The following is a 13,683-nucleotide window of genomic DNA, read 5'->3' on the forward strand; positions in this document are numbered from 1 at the left end:
GGTGCAGGCTCCTACCCTGGGGGTTTTTAAGAAGAGGTTAGATGAACACCTTGCTGGGGTCGTTTAACCCCAGTACTCTTTCCGGCCATGGCAGGGGGTCGGACTAGATGATCTTCTCAGGTCCCTTCCGACCCTAGAAACTATGAAACATACAAGGCCACTTAATAAAGGATCCAGTGTAAGGCCCCTTTCTCAGTAAAGAGTGTGATTAAATCTCTCTATAAGGAAATCTCTTCAAATTCCCTTTAAAACTGAATGTAAATACATCTTCAGTTATGATTTGGTATATGTTTCTGAATTAAGTAAGCCCGACCTGTCATCAAGAAAAAACAGTAGCTGGAGCTTCCAAAGAAAGTGTTGTTCCTAATCGAATCGTTGGAATCCAGGACACAGAATTCCCATCGGTTACAGCTAGGCTGGCCACTAAACGAGTCATTTTGGGCATCTTGGGCTTATCTACTGCATCAGTGGCATGCCCCAAGGGAACTGAGATTGATCATGGTTGCCATGTGGGTCTGCTGATGAGCTCCCAAGCCAAAAGTTTTCCAGTGACTGCTCAAGTCACCTGCCGTTCACCATCATACCTGCCAGAGACCAAGAGCTCAAAACTGGATGCTAAGGATAAGTCCACACTAGTTGTGCAAACTTCTGGTCCTGAAAGGTATCAGCAGACTTAATTGGCAGGGCCTTCTCAGTCTCTGAGACCTGCTGATGACATACCTGTTGATCTCAAAAGACCAGGCACACAGTAGGATGAACAGGAATACCTACTAATTTGTCACTGTATGAACTTTCCAGGAAGTGCTTGTACAGATTGTATTGTTTAGAAACAGAAATGAGCTAGTTTTAGATAAAATACTTCTTATTTCCAGGCCTCAACGAACCAAGATGAAATTCTGGGCAAAAGGAAAACAGGGAGAGAAAAAAACTCCCAGAGAGAAGCTGGCTACCCAGTCCGAGCTGCTTGAGCTGTATGCAGAGCAGGAGGCATCAGGCAGAGAGATGATTCCTGGCCTACAGCTTGGAGAAGGTAAATGGGGAACGGTTGTCCGTCCCCCCACCCATGCTACTGCTGCTGGCCCATACTCCCTGTCCTGGCACAGACCCCTAAAGAACTACTGTAGGCCTACCTGTGACCTGGTAGTATTACAGGCAGTAGATAGGATTCAGCAGCAGCAGCACATAGCTGAGAGGATAATGGGGCTCTGTGGGCTACAAAACCCTGAGACAACGCTCCTTGCAGGGTGCTGCACTCCTGCTTTGTCTGTCCTTCAACGTCTACCTTCAGAGGCAAAACTTTAATCAAGCTCTTGGTTGCTTGGGTGGGGGGGGTTGTTTTGTTTTTTGGCTTTTGCTTCTTTTTTTCAGGCAGTTGCCAACCCTGTGTAAAATGTGTAGTGGCAGACTGCTGGAAATCAAACAAAGATTTTACATCCTCATTTTGACATTCTGTACCAGAGCTGGCTAAAATGCATCCTTGAGTTTGTAATAGTGAATAAATGAGATGGTATGTCAGGATGATAGAATGATAATGGTTCCCAACTCAGAAACAGAGTCTCTCCGAATGAGATGGGTGATGACATAGTCAGTAAGTTGAAGACAGGAAACACGCTAGTAGTTTTAACAAATCAGGCTATATTTCATAGACATAGACATTAGGGCTGGAAGAGGCCTCAGAAGATCATCGAATCCAGCCCCCTGCCCGAAGGGCAGGAAGTCAGCTGGGGTCATAGGATCCCAGCAAGATAAGCATCCAATTTACTCTTGAAGGTATATCATAATCCCACCCCCGCACATCCTTTTTCAAGATGGATTTGAAATTAGAGATATATACATCAATAACTTAAAGAAAGGAAGTCCCTACATGGGGTATGACAGCTACAAAATGGCTGCAAGTATCTGACAGCTTTGGTCTTGGGTCTCTTGAAGGATTGCACATCTCATATTTGATCTCTAGTTATCATTTATCCTAACAGCCAAAGGACCTTCATTCTCTTTTTTTTTTTGTATAATGTTTGAGGATTTCTGCAGAAAATACCTCTGCAGAAAATGCCTTTCCTTCTCATATTTCCCAGCAACTCCTAGACTGCACAGGATGCCGGAGAACTGGGATGTGGAGCAAGGTGTGTGTGTTCTGTTATACAGAGCTGCTTGCCCAGACTTCTGAGTTGGAAAGTGCACCTGTTTTTATCATGCTTAGAAGACTCCATTTTCAAATCTGTGCAAGCATCATATAATGAACCCTCACTGCACCCCTTAGAGGCTGGTGGGTCTTACCAATTTGACCTGGGGATGGGAGGGGGGTAACAGAGAAGCGAAACTTGTCTCTGATAAGTGATAAGTACAAAATGACATGGCAGGTCCCTCCCCTATAAATTTGCTCCATGAGCGCACTCTGAGGCGTATCAGATTACAAGATGATTTCTTATATACAGTTACTGTGTTGTGCAACTGGAAAGACACTCAGGGAGAAGTAGTTAGATTTTTTCCTGGCTCCAGCTTTCTCAGCAGAGCAGTTACCCAGTTTCCAATCGCATTGCATTTATTGTTGGTGAAACGGACAAACCAGCTTGACTTGAAGGTCCCAGGTGGAGCATGCAGTACTAGCATTGGGAAAGGCCATTTCTATTGCTTGCAAACACAGTACACTTGATGCCAAAGCTGCTGAAAAGCAGTGTGTGTTGCAGCACCCTATGGTGCAGAACTAAAATTGATTATAAATGAACATCACTATAGCATTTCTGAAAGGCACTCACTCCAGAAGAACTGTGCTTAGTCTACTTCATTATTCTTACCACGCCACCCCCCCTCCCACCTTATGTTGATTGTAGACCTGGGCCCACATCATCTGACACCGCCACGGAGCCCAGAGCTGTCAGGCATCTACAGAAGGGAATTCAAGGAGAACAAAGAACCATCTCCCAAAGTGAAGCGCAAGCGCAGCGTGAAGATCAGCAATGTGGCCCTGGAGCCGGTGCAGTGGCAGAATGATTCTCTTCAGATCATAACCAGTGCCAGTGACTTGAAAAGCATGGATGAGTTTCTCCTGAAAAAGGTACAGGCCTTTGTCAAGGTCAGCAAAAACACAGCAGAGAATAGGTAGCAGACAAAATGTCACTGTCCTCTGTTGCTTAGAGTCGGGGTCACATCTTATGATAGGATTGCTGTATTGAGTCCAGCTGTGGAAATGTTAATACCATATTTGAGACTGCAATTGTAGGTCAAAAGCTTGTAAGCTTGACTATTGCTATATTAAATTCTAGCCATTGTTAACCTAGCAGACAGTGTTAATTAATCCAGGCATTTTAGTACTGGGAAAAACATTCCTGTTAGTTCAGTTGGAAGGAAAACAATGGATCAGCCAAAGGGCTGTTTTAAGTCTGCTGCCATTAGGACAAAATAAGATTGTTACATACTTTTGTAACTAATTGGCTCGCTAGCTGAGCAAGAAAGTGACTATGGAAGTATTTTCTAAGCACTAAAGCATACAGAAATGAGAAAGTATATGCTGTTAATAACCTATTCTTATCAAATAATTTGCTTATAACAGGGCACGTAAGCTTTAATATTACTTTATTTTATGCAAAGCTTTGTTAAAGCACAAGTGAGATTGCCACGTAGAATTCATGTGGTCATTTTTTTTTCTGTGGTTCCCAGATGAATGATTTGGATAACGAGGACAGCAAAAAGGACACCCTTGTAGATGTTGTGTTTAAGAAAGCATTGAAAGAATTCCGGCAAAATATCTTCAGCTTTTACTCATCAGCTTTGGCGGTAAGTGAGCTTTCATGTGGCAGGAAATGGTTAAGTCTGGAGCTTGTAGATCCTTTCTATGGGGAAGAAGAAAAGAGTCCCCACTTTTCATGAAGGCACTCAACTCAGCTTTGGGTTTAAATGCATCGTGGAAACATTGGCAAAATTTTTTAGGGCATTGAAAAATGGGGGAAGGAGGGAAACCAGTTCTCTTGGATTCAAACTGTGTATTCCATGTAATGTGTGCACTCTTCCTGCTTCTGGATATACCTATAAAGCAGCACACTCCTACCTTCTACCCAGATGCTTTTTGCTTCAGTAAAGGTATGCATCTGCAAGAATGATTTCCTGATCTTACGTTTCTCAGCAGGAATACCCCCTCCACACTGTCGCAGGGCAGTGGTACTTAGCCTCATACATCAGGTTTTTATGAGGTGCTCAAAGAGCTTCCCCAGGATCAAAGTAAGACTAATGGGCCTATAGTTGCCCAGGTCTTCCCTCCTCCCTTTTTTGAAGATGAGGACCACATTGGCCCTCTTCCAGTCATCCGGCACCTGGCCAGAGCACCACGAGTGCTTGTAAAGCCGTGCCAAGGGCCCCGCAATACCGCCTGCCAATTCCCTCAGCACCCTGGGGTGGAGAGAGTCTGGACCTGCTGATCTGAACACGTCCAGCCCCTCCAGAAGTTCCCTAACTCTGTCCTCCCTGACCCTAGGCCTGGCAGAGTCTGTCCTGAGTCCATCCAGAATCTTGGTGGGGGGGTCCTGGTCCCTGCACAAAAAAACGGAGAGAAAGAAATTGTTAAAAAGGTTTGCTTTTTCCTCTGGTGCAACCACCAGATTGTCTAGTGTATCCTGCAGGGGTCCCACATTACCCAGTGCCGCCTTCGCACTCCCTATGTATTTAAAAAAGGACTTTTTGTTGTCCTTGATCCTTGCCCTAGTTCCGTATCTGCCTTAGATTTCCTAACAGCCCCCCTACAGACCCGCACAATGGAGGTATACTCCTCTTTGGTGATGTATACTCCTCCCTTCCACTGGGTGTATGCCTCCTTTTTGGCAATCGGGCATTCCTGAATGCCCTTGGTGAGCCAGGGGGGCTTTTGAGCACTCTTGCCCTCTTTAATTTTTGTTGGGATTGTATTGTCTCTTTATGGAACACCCACTCATTTTGGGCACCCAGTTTCCCTACTCTCCAGGACCCCAATTCCTCTCCTAAAAACTTGGGCTCATCTGGGATTTGAACCCAGGACCTCTTGCACCTAAAGCAAGAATCATACCGCTAGACCAACAAGCTACCCTGTGGACTGGTGATCTTTTATGCTAGGGTACAGTGTAATGTGGCTTCAGTCGAACTGGTTGTATTGTCACGACCAGGTGTATTCTGGAACTCTCTGCCCTTCAAGTGTTTGTGTAAAGTCACATTGTACTTTACAAGACATGGCCATTTACTTCCAAGAGCTCTAAAATATGTCCTATAAAACATCCAACCCTTCCACTTAAAGCACAGGAATACCGGTCAGGATGCAGTAGCAGTTATGAGGCAGTGTAGAAAAGTCCTGTGTATAAAAGTTCTTTTTCCTCCTCATTTTGTTTCCTTAAAAGATGGATGACGGGAAAAGCATCCGGTATAAAGACCTGTATGCCTTGTTCGAGCAAATTCTGGAAAAGACCATGAGGCTTGAACAGAGGGACTGGAGTGAATCACCTGTCAAAGTCTGGGTCAATACCTTTAAAGTATTTCTGGATGAATATATGATAGAATACAAGCCTCTGGATTATGCTGCTGTGAAGGTAAACATAGCACCTGGACTGCCAGGTTTTCTTTCTCCTTACTGAAATGGGGCCAGGCAGATTCATAAATTGCATCACTCTGGCATGATGCTGCCAATGTGGCAAGAGCCTCCTTTTCTTTAACCACCCTGCCAGTGAAGGTTTGCCTCCTTTTGTTCAGTAAAGTCAGCATTTGTTTAGCTTTGGCACCCATTTCTGTGTCTGCTTAGGCTAAGAGGTCACTGATGAGTTCTGGAACCTATCCAGTATCTCCAGTGCTCCCTCCTGCTAGATTATTCATTAATGCAGTGCATCTTAGTAAGGATTTGAGCTGCACTGACAACATCCTGGCTGATGATGAGTACAGTTCACTCGGAATAATTCTTTCTCCATTTGATAATGGAAAAGATGTCATTTCCAGAGACGTCAGAAGAAAGGTGGACAACCAGCTGTTGGAAGTGGGGCTGTCCAGGACATGATGCAGCAAACTTGCTAAAATGGAGGCTCGTGAACTTTCAGAGCACAACCAAATTAGCTCACTGATGCTTTTTCCTCCGAGTTAAAAAAAACTAGACTTCCTCCTCACAGCAAAGCTGGGAGTTAGCTCCCAATAAAAATGGGCATCGTGCTTTGTCTCAGAAGTTCTTCAGTTGGCAATGTGTGGAAAATGTCTCCAGGGACAAGATTTTACCAATGTGGGTAGACCGCAGACTCTTGGGCACGTTCTGGTAAATCTAAAATTTTTTTCGTCTTCCAAGGATGGGAGAAGACGAAGTAATATATCGCAGAATTCACCAGAGCAGGCGGACAATCTTCTGTACCTCTGCTCTCCTGTTGCTCTGGTCACTTGTGCCTTGATGTTAAATATGTTCTCTCCATTGTGCTTCTCTGTCCTGTCCTGGTGACCACCTGCCCAGCTGTTGCCCGAAGTTTTGGAAAGTTTTACATTTTACTTAACTTCAGATGTAAGCGAAACTTTAAACCAAATGACATATAGACCGATTTTAGTGAAGCTAAAGTGTTAGGTTGAATAAGAGCCCTTGATTAAAATGGTAAAAGCAAGTGTATTAGGTTTTTAAGACATGGGGAAGTTTAGAACAGATTTGAGGTATCCTAGATGATTTAAAATAAAATGGGTAATAAGGTGATAAGTATAACGGGGAGAGGAGTCCTCTTCCTTTCTCTTTTTTCTTTCTGTTTTTGGCTCTAGCTGCAACTTTTCTTTTTTCTTGTTATTGATGGATACTGGACACATGTAGACTTAATGTGTTAGGTCAGGTAACAGAAGTGATGGAGGTAGAATCGTATGAAGGGGGTTATTGTTTTAGAAAGGTCTCCAACTTGCACCTCAAGGTACTCTTGGGTTCCACTTGTTATCTTATTCACTGCTTGAACCAAGCTGTCTAACCAGCTGTAAACAGTTACACTGATGCATCACTGTGATTTGTTGTTCTCTGATTTCGTTATATACATATAAACATTTCTAACTTAGCATTAAAATTTATCTAATAAAGTCTTCTCTCAGGGTCTTTCCCTCCTCATTTTAGCATTGCTGCTTTAAGTCTTTCAGGATCTGAAAATGAAAAGTTTCATCTAAGCCAATATGAGAATGAACCCAGTAAGAGAGCAGAATATGAACACTCCTTTGAAAGTAAAGGGAAGAAGAATTGAATTGATTACACAACCCACTCAGCCATGGCTGCTGCTGAAAAGCCTCTTCAGAGAATGGAGCAGGGAGGAGGTGACTGTTCTGGCTACAGAACAGCAGGGCAACATACAGAGGGCTGTGGAGCAGTCAGAACCTGCAATATTCATGTCCCGGGCCCTCTATATTGCCATTCACACATGCAGGCTTCCCGCTGCCTGCCCCTTTGTCCTTGCAGGGCAAACAACTACTGGATCTCAAGCCAGGCTGGAAGTATCTAGTAGTTGCAGGGAAAGCAACCATAGCCAACAACCTCTGCAGGCCAGGAACTCTTGAGCACCTGTACACATCATGGGGTTTAATCCTCATTAAATTAAATAGGTTTATAAAATTTAAACTTGTTTCGGAGCATCACATAAGTGTTTGTACATACTAGGTTTTCGAATTAATTAAGTCCAGTCCCCAGCTGGTGCTGAAGGAGAGCGGGACAGTCCCCTCTGCCCCCCTGGCCTGGGGCCGCCCACCTTGTGCCCTGCCACACAGCTGTGGGAACAGGGAGCTTTCATGTGGCACAAGAAAAAAAAAAAAGCAGCAGCAATTGGAACAGGTGAACTGCAAAAAAGTGGCAGCACCATCTGGTGGATAAAGAGGCTCATTACACATTTTTGAGTGCCTTTGTGTTTGCACACAATGAATCCATGGATGCGACACTTTAATTCATGGCAAGCCAAACTAAACTACGTCCGAGGAGTTTTAGTTTAATGCACCAGGAAGACTTTTAAAGCATCCTGAAAACCCACTTGTGCAAGCAGTCACGCCATTCCATCACAAGAAAGGGCAAAAAATGTGACGTGTACAAATGCCCCGTGAGTCATTGCAAATGTTGGCCATAGCTGTCTCTGCTGTCATGTTGTATTTGCCTGCTACCCACAATCTGAATTTGCTATGATGGTTTTTCAACTCTTGGGACTCTTAGGCAAAGCAAAGGCTTTTGATAATGGACAACTTATTCCTGCTGATTTTTGGAAATGGGATTGTGTCTCCTGGTTCTTATTCAATTTTTACCTACAATGCGTTTGCCTGGAAGACAAAGGTGCACAGGCAGAACTGGAGAGATGTGCTAGGACTTGGAATGTCTGAGCGAGCTGCAGGACTGGACTGAGGTGCAGTGATAGAGCTTATAGGGATGGTGAAGACTGGCATGACAGAGGATTGATAGTGCAGTGTGGGAGAGCTGCTTCTTCCTGACTCCAGAGAGCCCTTCATTTTTATCAGCATGAATTGCATTAAGTATCACTGGGCCTGAATGTGTAGTTCAGGGTAAAGAGAAGGAAGAGGAGAAATTCAAGAATTTAGCTGACTTTGAAGTGAAACTGTTAGTCTCTGCTTTAATTCTCTTAAATCTCTTTTTAGCCCTCACAGGTGCCAAAAACAGAGAGAAAAAAGAGAAGGAAAAAAGAAGCAGATGTGGTAAGTTGCAATCTCTGAACTTTAGGGCTACACATTCAAATGAAAGCTGGATAGAAACTAGTTCTACACATTTTCAAACACTAACTTTGTAGCTGGTTGGCTCGTTTTATAGCTGAAGAACCATTTTTATTGCATGATAATTACTTTGCCCATGTAGCAGGTCCAACTTTATTATGCAATTAATCAGTTAGTTGTATGATGATTACTTTGCACATGTGGCTAGTCTAAACTTATTGCACGATTAACCCATTAATTGTGTAATATATGTAACATGTACTGCACTGTTAAAGAACTGAAGTCTGCACATTTGAATGATCGATAAAGGAATTGTGGTGAAGGCAGTCTCAGTGGGTAGATTGTACCTTAGTAAATGCAAATCCCAAAGAAAGAAGCCTGCTAGCTGTGCACTAGGCTAACTAAATGAACTAGTCTCACCTTTGTGTCTGTCTGTCATTGTCTTTCAGTTTAGTGCAGTCTAATTCCAATTTCCTTTGCTGGTAGCAGATAAAAATACAATGTTTAAACAAAAGCATGCACTTCTTTATGAAAATCTCTAGCTAAGGTCTCTCGTGAATTCATTCCTCCCCAGAAAGAGCCAGCAACTGTCAAAGTTTGATGTTTGACTGCTTCACTTGGGCTGTGGACAAAAAACATAACTTTTAAGTTATTTAAAAGCAGAAAGTGAGCTGTTACTTAGGAGTACCCATCTATAGTTAGGCTTTAACTGTTAAGTCTGCATGCTCCTGTAGCAGTACAAATGCGCTAAAGCACTGTACCTTTAGCCCTGAATGAAACAAGGTAAAAATTGCAATGGCTTGGCTGCACTTGGGCAGGGGGTGGGGGGCCCTGTCGATGTACAGTTATTATAATACTTGATTTCAGGATCCTTGGATATTGACATTAGTTGTTCAGTCTGCTGTACCCTCGGTTTAAACCAGTTTGCGCCTCTGTTTCCCTTTTGTTTCTGAATCTTTTATCCTCCTTTTTTTGCAGGTTGAAGAACATAATGGTCACATCTTTAAGGCAACCCAGTACAGCATTCCCACTTACTGCGAGTACTGCTCCTCCTTGATCTGGATAATGGACAGAGCTTCTGTTTGTAAATGTGAGCATGGACTGTTTAGCCTTTCTTGGATTTGCTTCCTGGTGATGCCTTCTGTGCTCCTAATGATGCCCACTATTATTTCGCTCTCCCTACCCACGCACTCTGCAGCCATCAGAACAGGAACCCTTTGGGACCCATCTAGGGGCTCCTGATATCAACCAGTGGTGGGTGGGGAGAAGAGAGAGGCCCCTTGTCAGAACTATACCTGAATCTCTGTCATGGCACTGTAAGTCTATTGCTGAGTCTCGAACCCAGGCAAGATGATTTTAATTAGCCTTTTACAGCGACAGTAAGATGAATGAGAAAAATATGAGAAGGAAATAAGATCTGAGCTATAGTCACCTGGTCTGATCCTGCCACATTTCTAATGCCTCTTTGTGCCCAAGACTGATTAATTCAATTTAGAAGAGTTACATTTGAGGTGATTGAGCCCAGGAAATGGTCCAATTTTAGGACAGAGTGTGCTAATTTTCCTGGTGGCTCTTTGATCAGAAAGAAAGGGCTGAAATATCTAAATGCACAACATATCTTCTGAACTGATCCACCAGACTTATAAATGTTTCCAAACTTTCAGTTTTGATGTGGGTTTTTTGAAATAAAACGGTTGGTTTTCATTCGTGAAGACTCTGTGCACTGTTGAGACCTGACATTAAAATTTGGGACAAAAATGTCAGTCAAAAGGCTGTAAAGCTCATACTGTCCAGTAACTCCTGACAAGTTAGTAAAGCCACTGTAGCCAGAGGAGTATTGGCTGTGGAGAGATTTGAAGGTGTGAAATACTCAGCAGTATTGTTTTTCATTATTGCAGTATGTAAGTACGCTTGTCACAAGAAGTGCTGTCTTAAAACTACAACCAAGTGCTCCAAAAAGGTAAGACCGGCTCATTCCACCTGTTGGGCTAGATACCTTGATCTCCTCGATCTCAGTTTTAATTAGGGTGTTAAGGAGCGGGTGACCCTAGTAGAATACCAGGTTGCATGCTCATGTGTGTCTTAGCTGCAGAGATGAGCTCGCTCCTTCAGGCAACTGCAGGGCTGTAATGTTTTCATGCGGCACCTACTGCACCAGTTGTCTGCTCCCTGAGCCTTTAATATTCTTGCCAGCAGTAGGAGCTTGCCTCATTTAACAGCATTTTAGGGGAATTCAAACTATAACTGTCATTAGAATTCAGCAGATCTGACTTTTGTAATGCACATTGTGGAATAGATCATACCAGGAGCCTACCTAAGGCCTTGGATATCTGCTGCTGTTATATTCGCCAACCTATGATACTGCTTTTTTTCCTTTGCATGTAAGATCTTTGTTAGTGAGTGAACCTTGGTTCTTTTATCATACTTAATATTCTTGCAGCCAGTGACAACGTACAAAGGAGACTTTGTGTGTTATCCCAGAGTGATCATACCTTTTTCTGGGCATAACTAGATGTTCATGCAAAAGGATCTAGATCCCTTTTTTGTTAAATCTTGAATGCATATTCAAATGTGTTTGCTTTGAGAGAATTTCTCAGCAATGTTTCCAATCACACTGACAGTGTGTATCCTGTGTCTCTACAATAATAACTCTGCCAGCCTGTGCTGCACGGCCACAGGATGCTTCCCGCACCACCACTAGCAGCTGCCCAGAGCTCTTATGCACAGCCCAGGCCTCAGCAGTGGCTGCAGCAGCAGGGCACAAGGCTGCTGGCAGTGTGGGGGAAGTGTTATGTGGCTGCATACACAAGCTAGTGCACCCTGGGGGGTCACTGCACAGGAGTGGCTCCCAGCCAGGTCCAGCCTCTGGGCACAGGGGAAGGAACCAGGTGCAGACCTCTGTGCTGTCCCACCCTGCCCCACTTCGCTATCCCAGCTGGCTCTGCACAGGTATCTGAGCCCTGGCCCTAGCCCCCCTTTTACCTCAATTCTCATAAACCAGCCGGGACACTGGAATGCCCTACGAAATCCAGGACTGTCCCAGCCAAAATGGGACATATGGTCACCCTATTCCAAATCCTAAAGATTAACTAGGCAAATTGGTTCCTGTTTCTTCTCTGGTGTTCTGAAAATGAACTTACACCAAGTAGCTGTTGTATTCGAGAAAGGTTTCTTTGGACTGAGTGTTTTTATTTCTTTCTTGCTACCTTTCTGGCTGTAAACCACTCGGCTGCAGCCAAACCAGCGTGCTTATACTGATGAGCCCATAGATTTGGGGCAGTCCCATTGTTTTCCTAGTTGTACAGCTAGTACTTAGTTATGGCATCAGTTGTCATTAGTAAATAACATGATTAGGTGTCAGATACAAGGACACAAAATGCTTAAAAACCAGGTAAAGTAACTCAATTCTGCTTATAAAATCAGGAAGATGCATGCAACACTGTAAGAGTGGTATCATATATCAAAAACACCATGTGCAAGCCTCAGCTCTCTTCCTGTGCCTTAAGTTAGATTTATTGGATGAATGCGTTGAGACCCCCTGGAATTTGAGTTAAAAAGATGACCTGTCTTTGAATGGTGGTTTATCAGTCCCGAGACACCCTGGAGTTGAGCAGCATTGCCTTGATGCTTTTTCCACCAAATTAAAACTCCACCATTTTTCCTCATGTTAGTACGATCCAGAACTTTCCTCGCGACAATTTGGGGTTGAACTCTCCCGGCTGACCAGCGAAGAGCGAGCGGTACCGGTAGTGGTAGAGAAGCTCATCAACTACATTGAAATGCATGGGCTGTACACTGAAGGCATTTATCGGAAGTCTGGTTCCACCAATAAAATCAAGGAGCTCCGCCAAGGGCTTGACACAGGTAGGGTGCAGGAGGATTGGTGGGGGACCCAAGGGTACTCCTGATCCTGCAGCAGAAAGCTGTCTTTGAAATGGTTTCAGGCTGTTTCAAAGGGAACAGCATACATTCTGGCTTTTGTTAACCAAGGTTTGGACACAAAGGATGTTTATAAACGTCCTCTGGGAGGCAAGGGGTGGCACTTTAATTAGTGCAGCTCTGAGAGCCATGCTAATTAAAGTGCCCAGAGCATCATGTTGTATTAGTGTCCCCCCACTGAAAAATGGCGGTGGGGGCACTTTAACTAAAGCTTGTCGAATGAGCTTTATTTAAAGCACCCCCACTGCCATTTTTCAGCACGAGGATGCTGATGCACGTGACTGTGGTCTGCTGGTGTGTGGTAATTTCCATGCCCCAGCAGACTCTATTCATAGTAATGACAGTGTGTTGGAGCAGCCTCCCTGTACATGTATAGGAGCCCAAAGTACAAACCAGAAGCCAGGGATTTTCTCGTGGCTACTGCATGGTGTATGGTGTTGGATTAAAAATTCTTTCTTTTAAGTCAGTATTTGCACTAGCATTGGTTATTGCACCAATACGAAAAGATTGGCTTGTCCTATGTCTCAAAACTGATTATGTGGAATTATTTTCTTTGAATTCTTTCCACTCCACCCACTCTCACTTCCTTTTGTGAATAGATATTGACAATGTGAATCTAGATGACTACAACATTCACGTCATTGCCAGTGTGTTCAAACAGTGGCTGAGAGATTTGCCTAATCCTCTCATGACCTTCGAACTCTATGAGGAATTCCTGCGAGCTATGGGTAAGGAATGTCTGGGCTAATCTAGAAGACCGGTAGCAGAGAGTAGTGCAGGGGAAGGCAAAATACAACTGGCAGGCCAAATCTAGCTCACCAGGCACTTTCATCTGGGCCACGGCACCCACCGACTAATTGCACCCTACCCAGCCCTTCTTCCCACAAGGGTGGGAGCGAGGCGCCCATGTTAACGTACAACCCCCGCCAACATACTTTATCACACCTTGCTCCACGTGGGCGGAAGAGCCCGGGCCAGCCAGTGCGCAACTTCTGGGTGGGACTCTTGCAGCTGCAGCTGCCAAGGATCCTGCTCAGCTTCTCCAGTGTCCCGCTCACTTTGGCATCCTTCTACACCCCACCATACACC

At 44.2% G+C, this 13,683-nt stretch overlaps 1 protein-coding gene and 1 non-coding gene across 3 annotated transcripts in view; one reads left to right on the plus strand and one right to left on the minus strand.

Annotated features, from left to right (window-relative positions):
- The window catches only part of MYO9A (myosin IXA), a 382,153-nt gene that overhangs the window by 353,670 nt on the left and 14,800 nt on the right, over positions 1 to 13,683 (plus strand). For both annotated transcript variants that reach the window (XM_019504515.1, XM_019504516.1), the window contains exons 29-37: positions 873 to 1,030; positions 2,832 to 3,055; positions 3,658 to 3,774; positions 5,358 to 5,546; positions 8,584 to 8,640; positions 9,634 to 9,745; positions 10,554 to 10,615; positions 12,327 to 12,519; positions 13,194 to 13,322. In XM_019504515.1, coding sequence (XP_019360060.1) covers positions 873 to 1,030; positions 2,832 to 3,055; positions 3,658 to 3,774; positions 5,358 to 5,546; positions 8,584 to 8,640; positions 9,634 to 9,745; positions 10,554 to 10,615; positions 12,327 to 12,519; positions 13,194 to 13,322 — 1,241 coding nt within the window. The remainder of the gene's footprint in view (positions 1 to 872; positions 1,031 to 2,831; positions 3,056 to 3,657; positions 3,775 to 5,357; positions 5,547 to 8,583; positions 8,641 to 9,633; positions 9,746 to 10,553; positions 10,616 to 12,326; positions 12,520 to 13,193; positions 13,323 to 13,683) is intronic.
- Positions 4,978 to 5,049, minus strand: TRNAL-UAG. The gene has a single exon. It is a non-coding gene; the product is annotated as a tRNA-Leu (tRNA).

The sequence above is a fragment of the Gavialis gangeticus genome, unplaced genomic scaffold (genome assembly GCF_001723915.1).
Source record: "Gavialis gangeticus isolate Ggan-Ray unplaced genomic scaffold, GavGan_comp1, whole genome shotgun sequence".
Taxonomy (NCBI): Eukaryota; Metazoa; Chordata; order Crocodylia; family Gavialidae; genus Gavialis; species Gavialis gangeticus.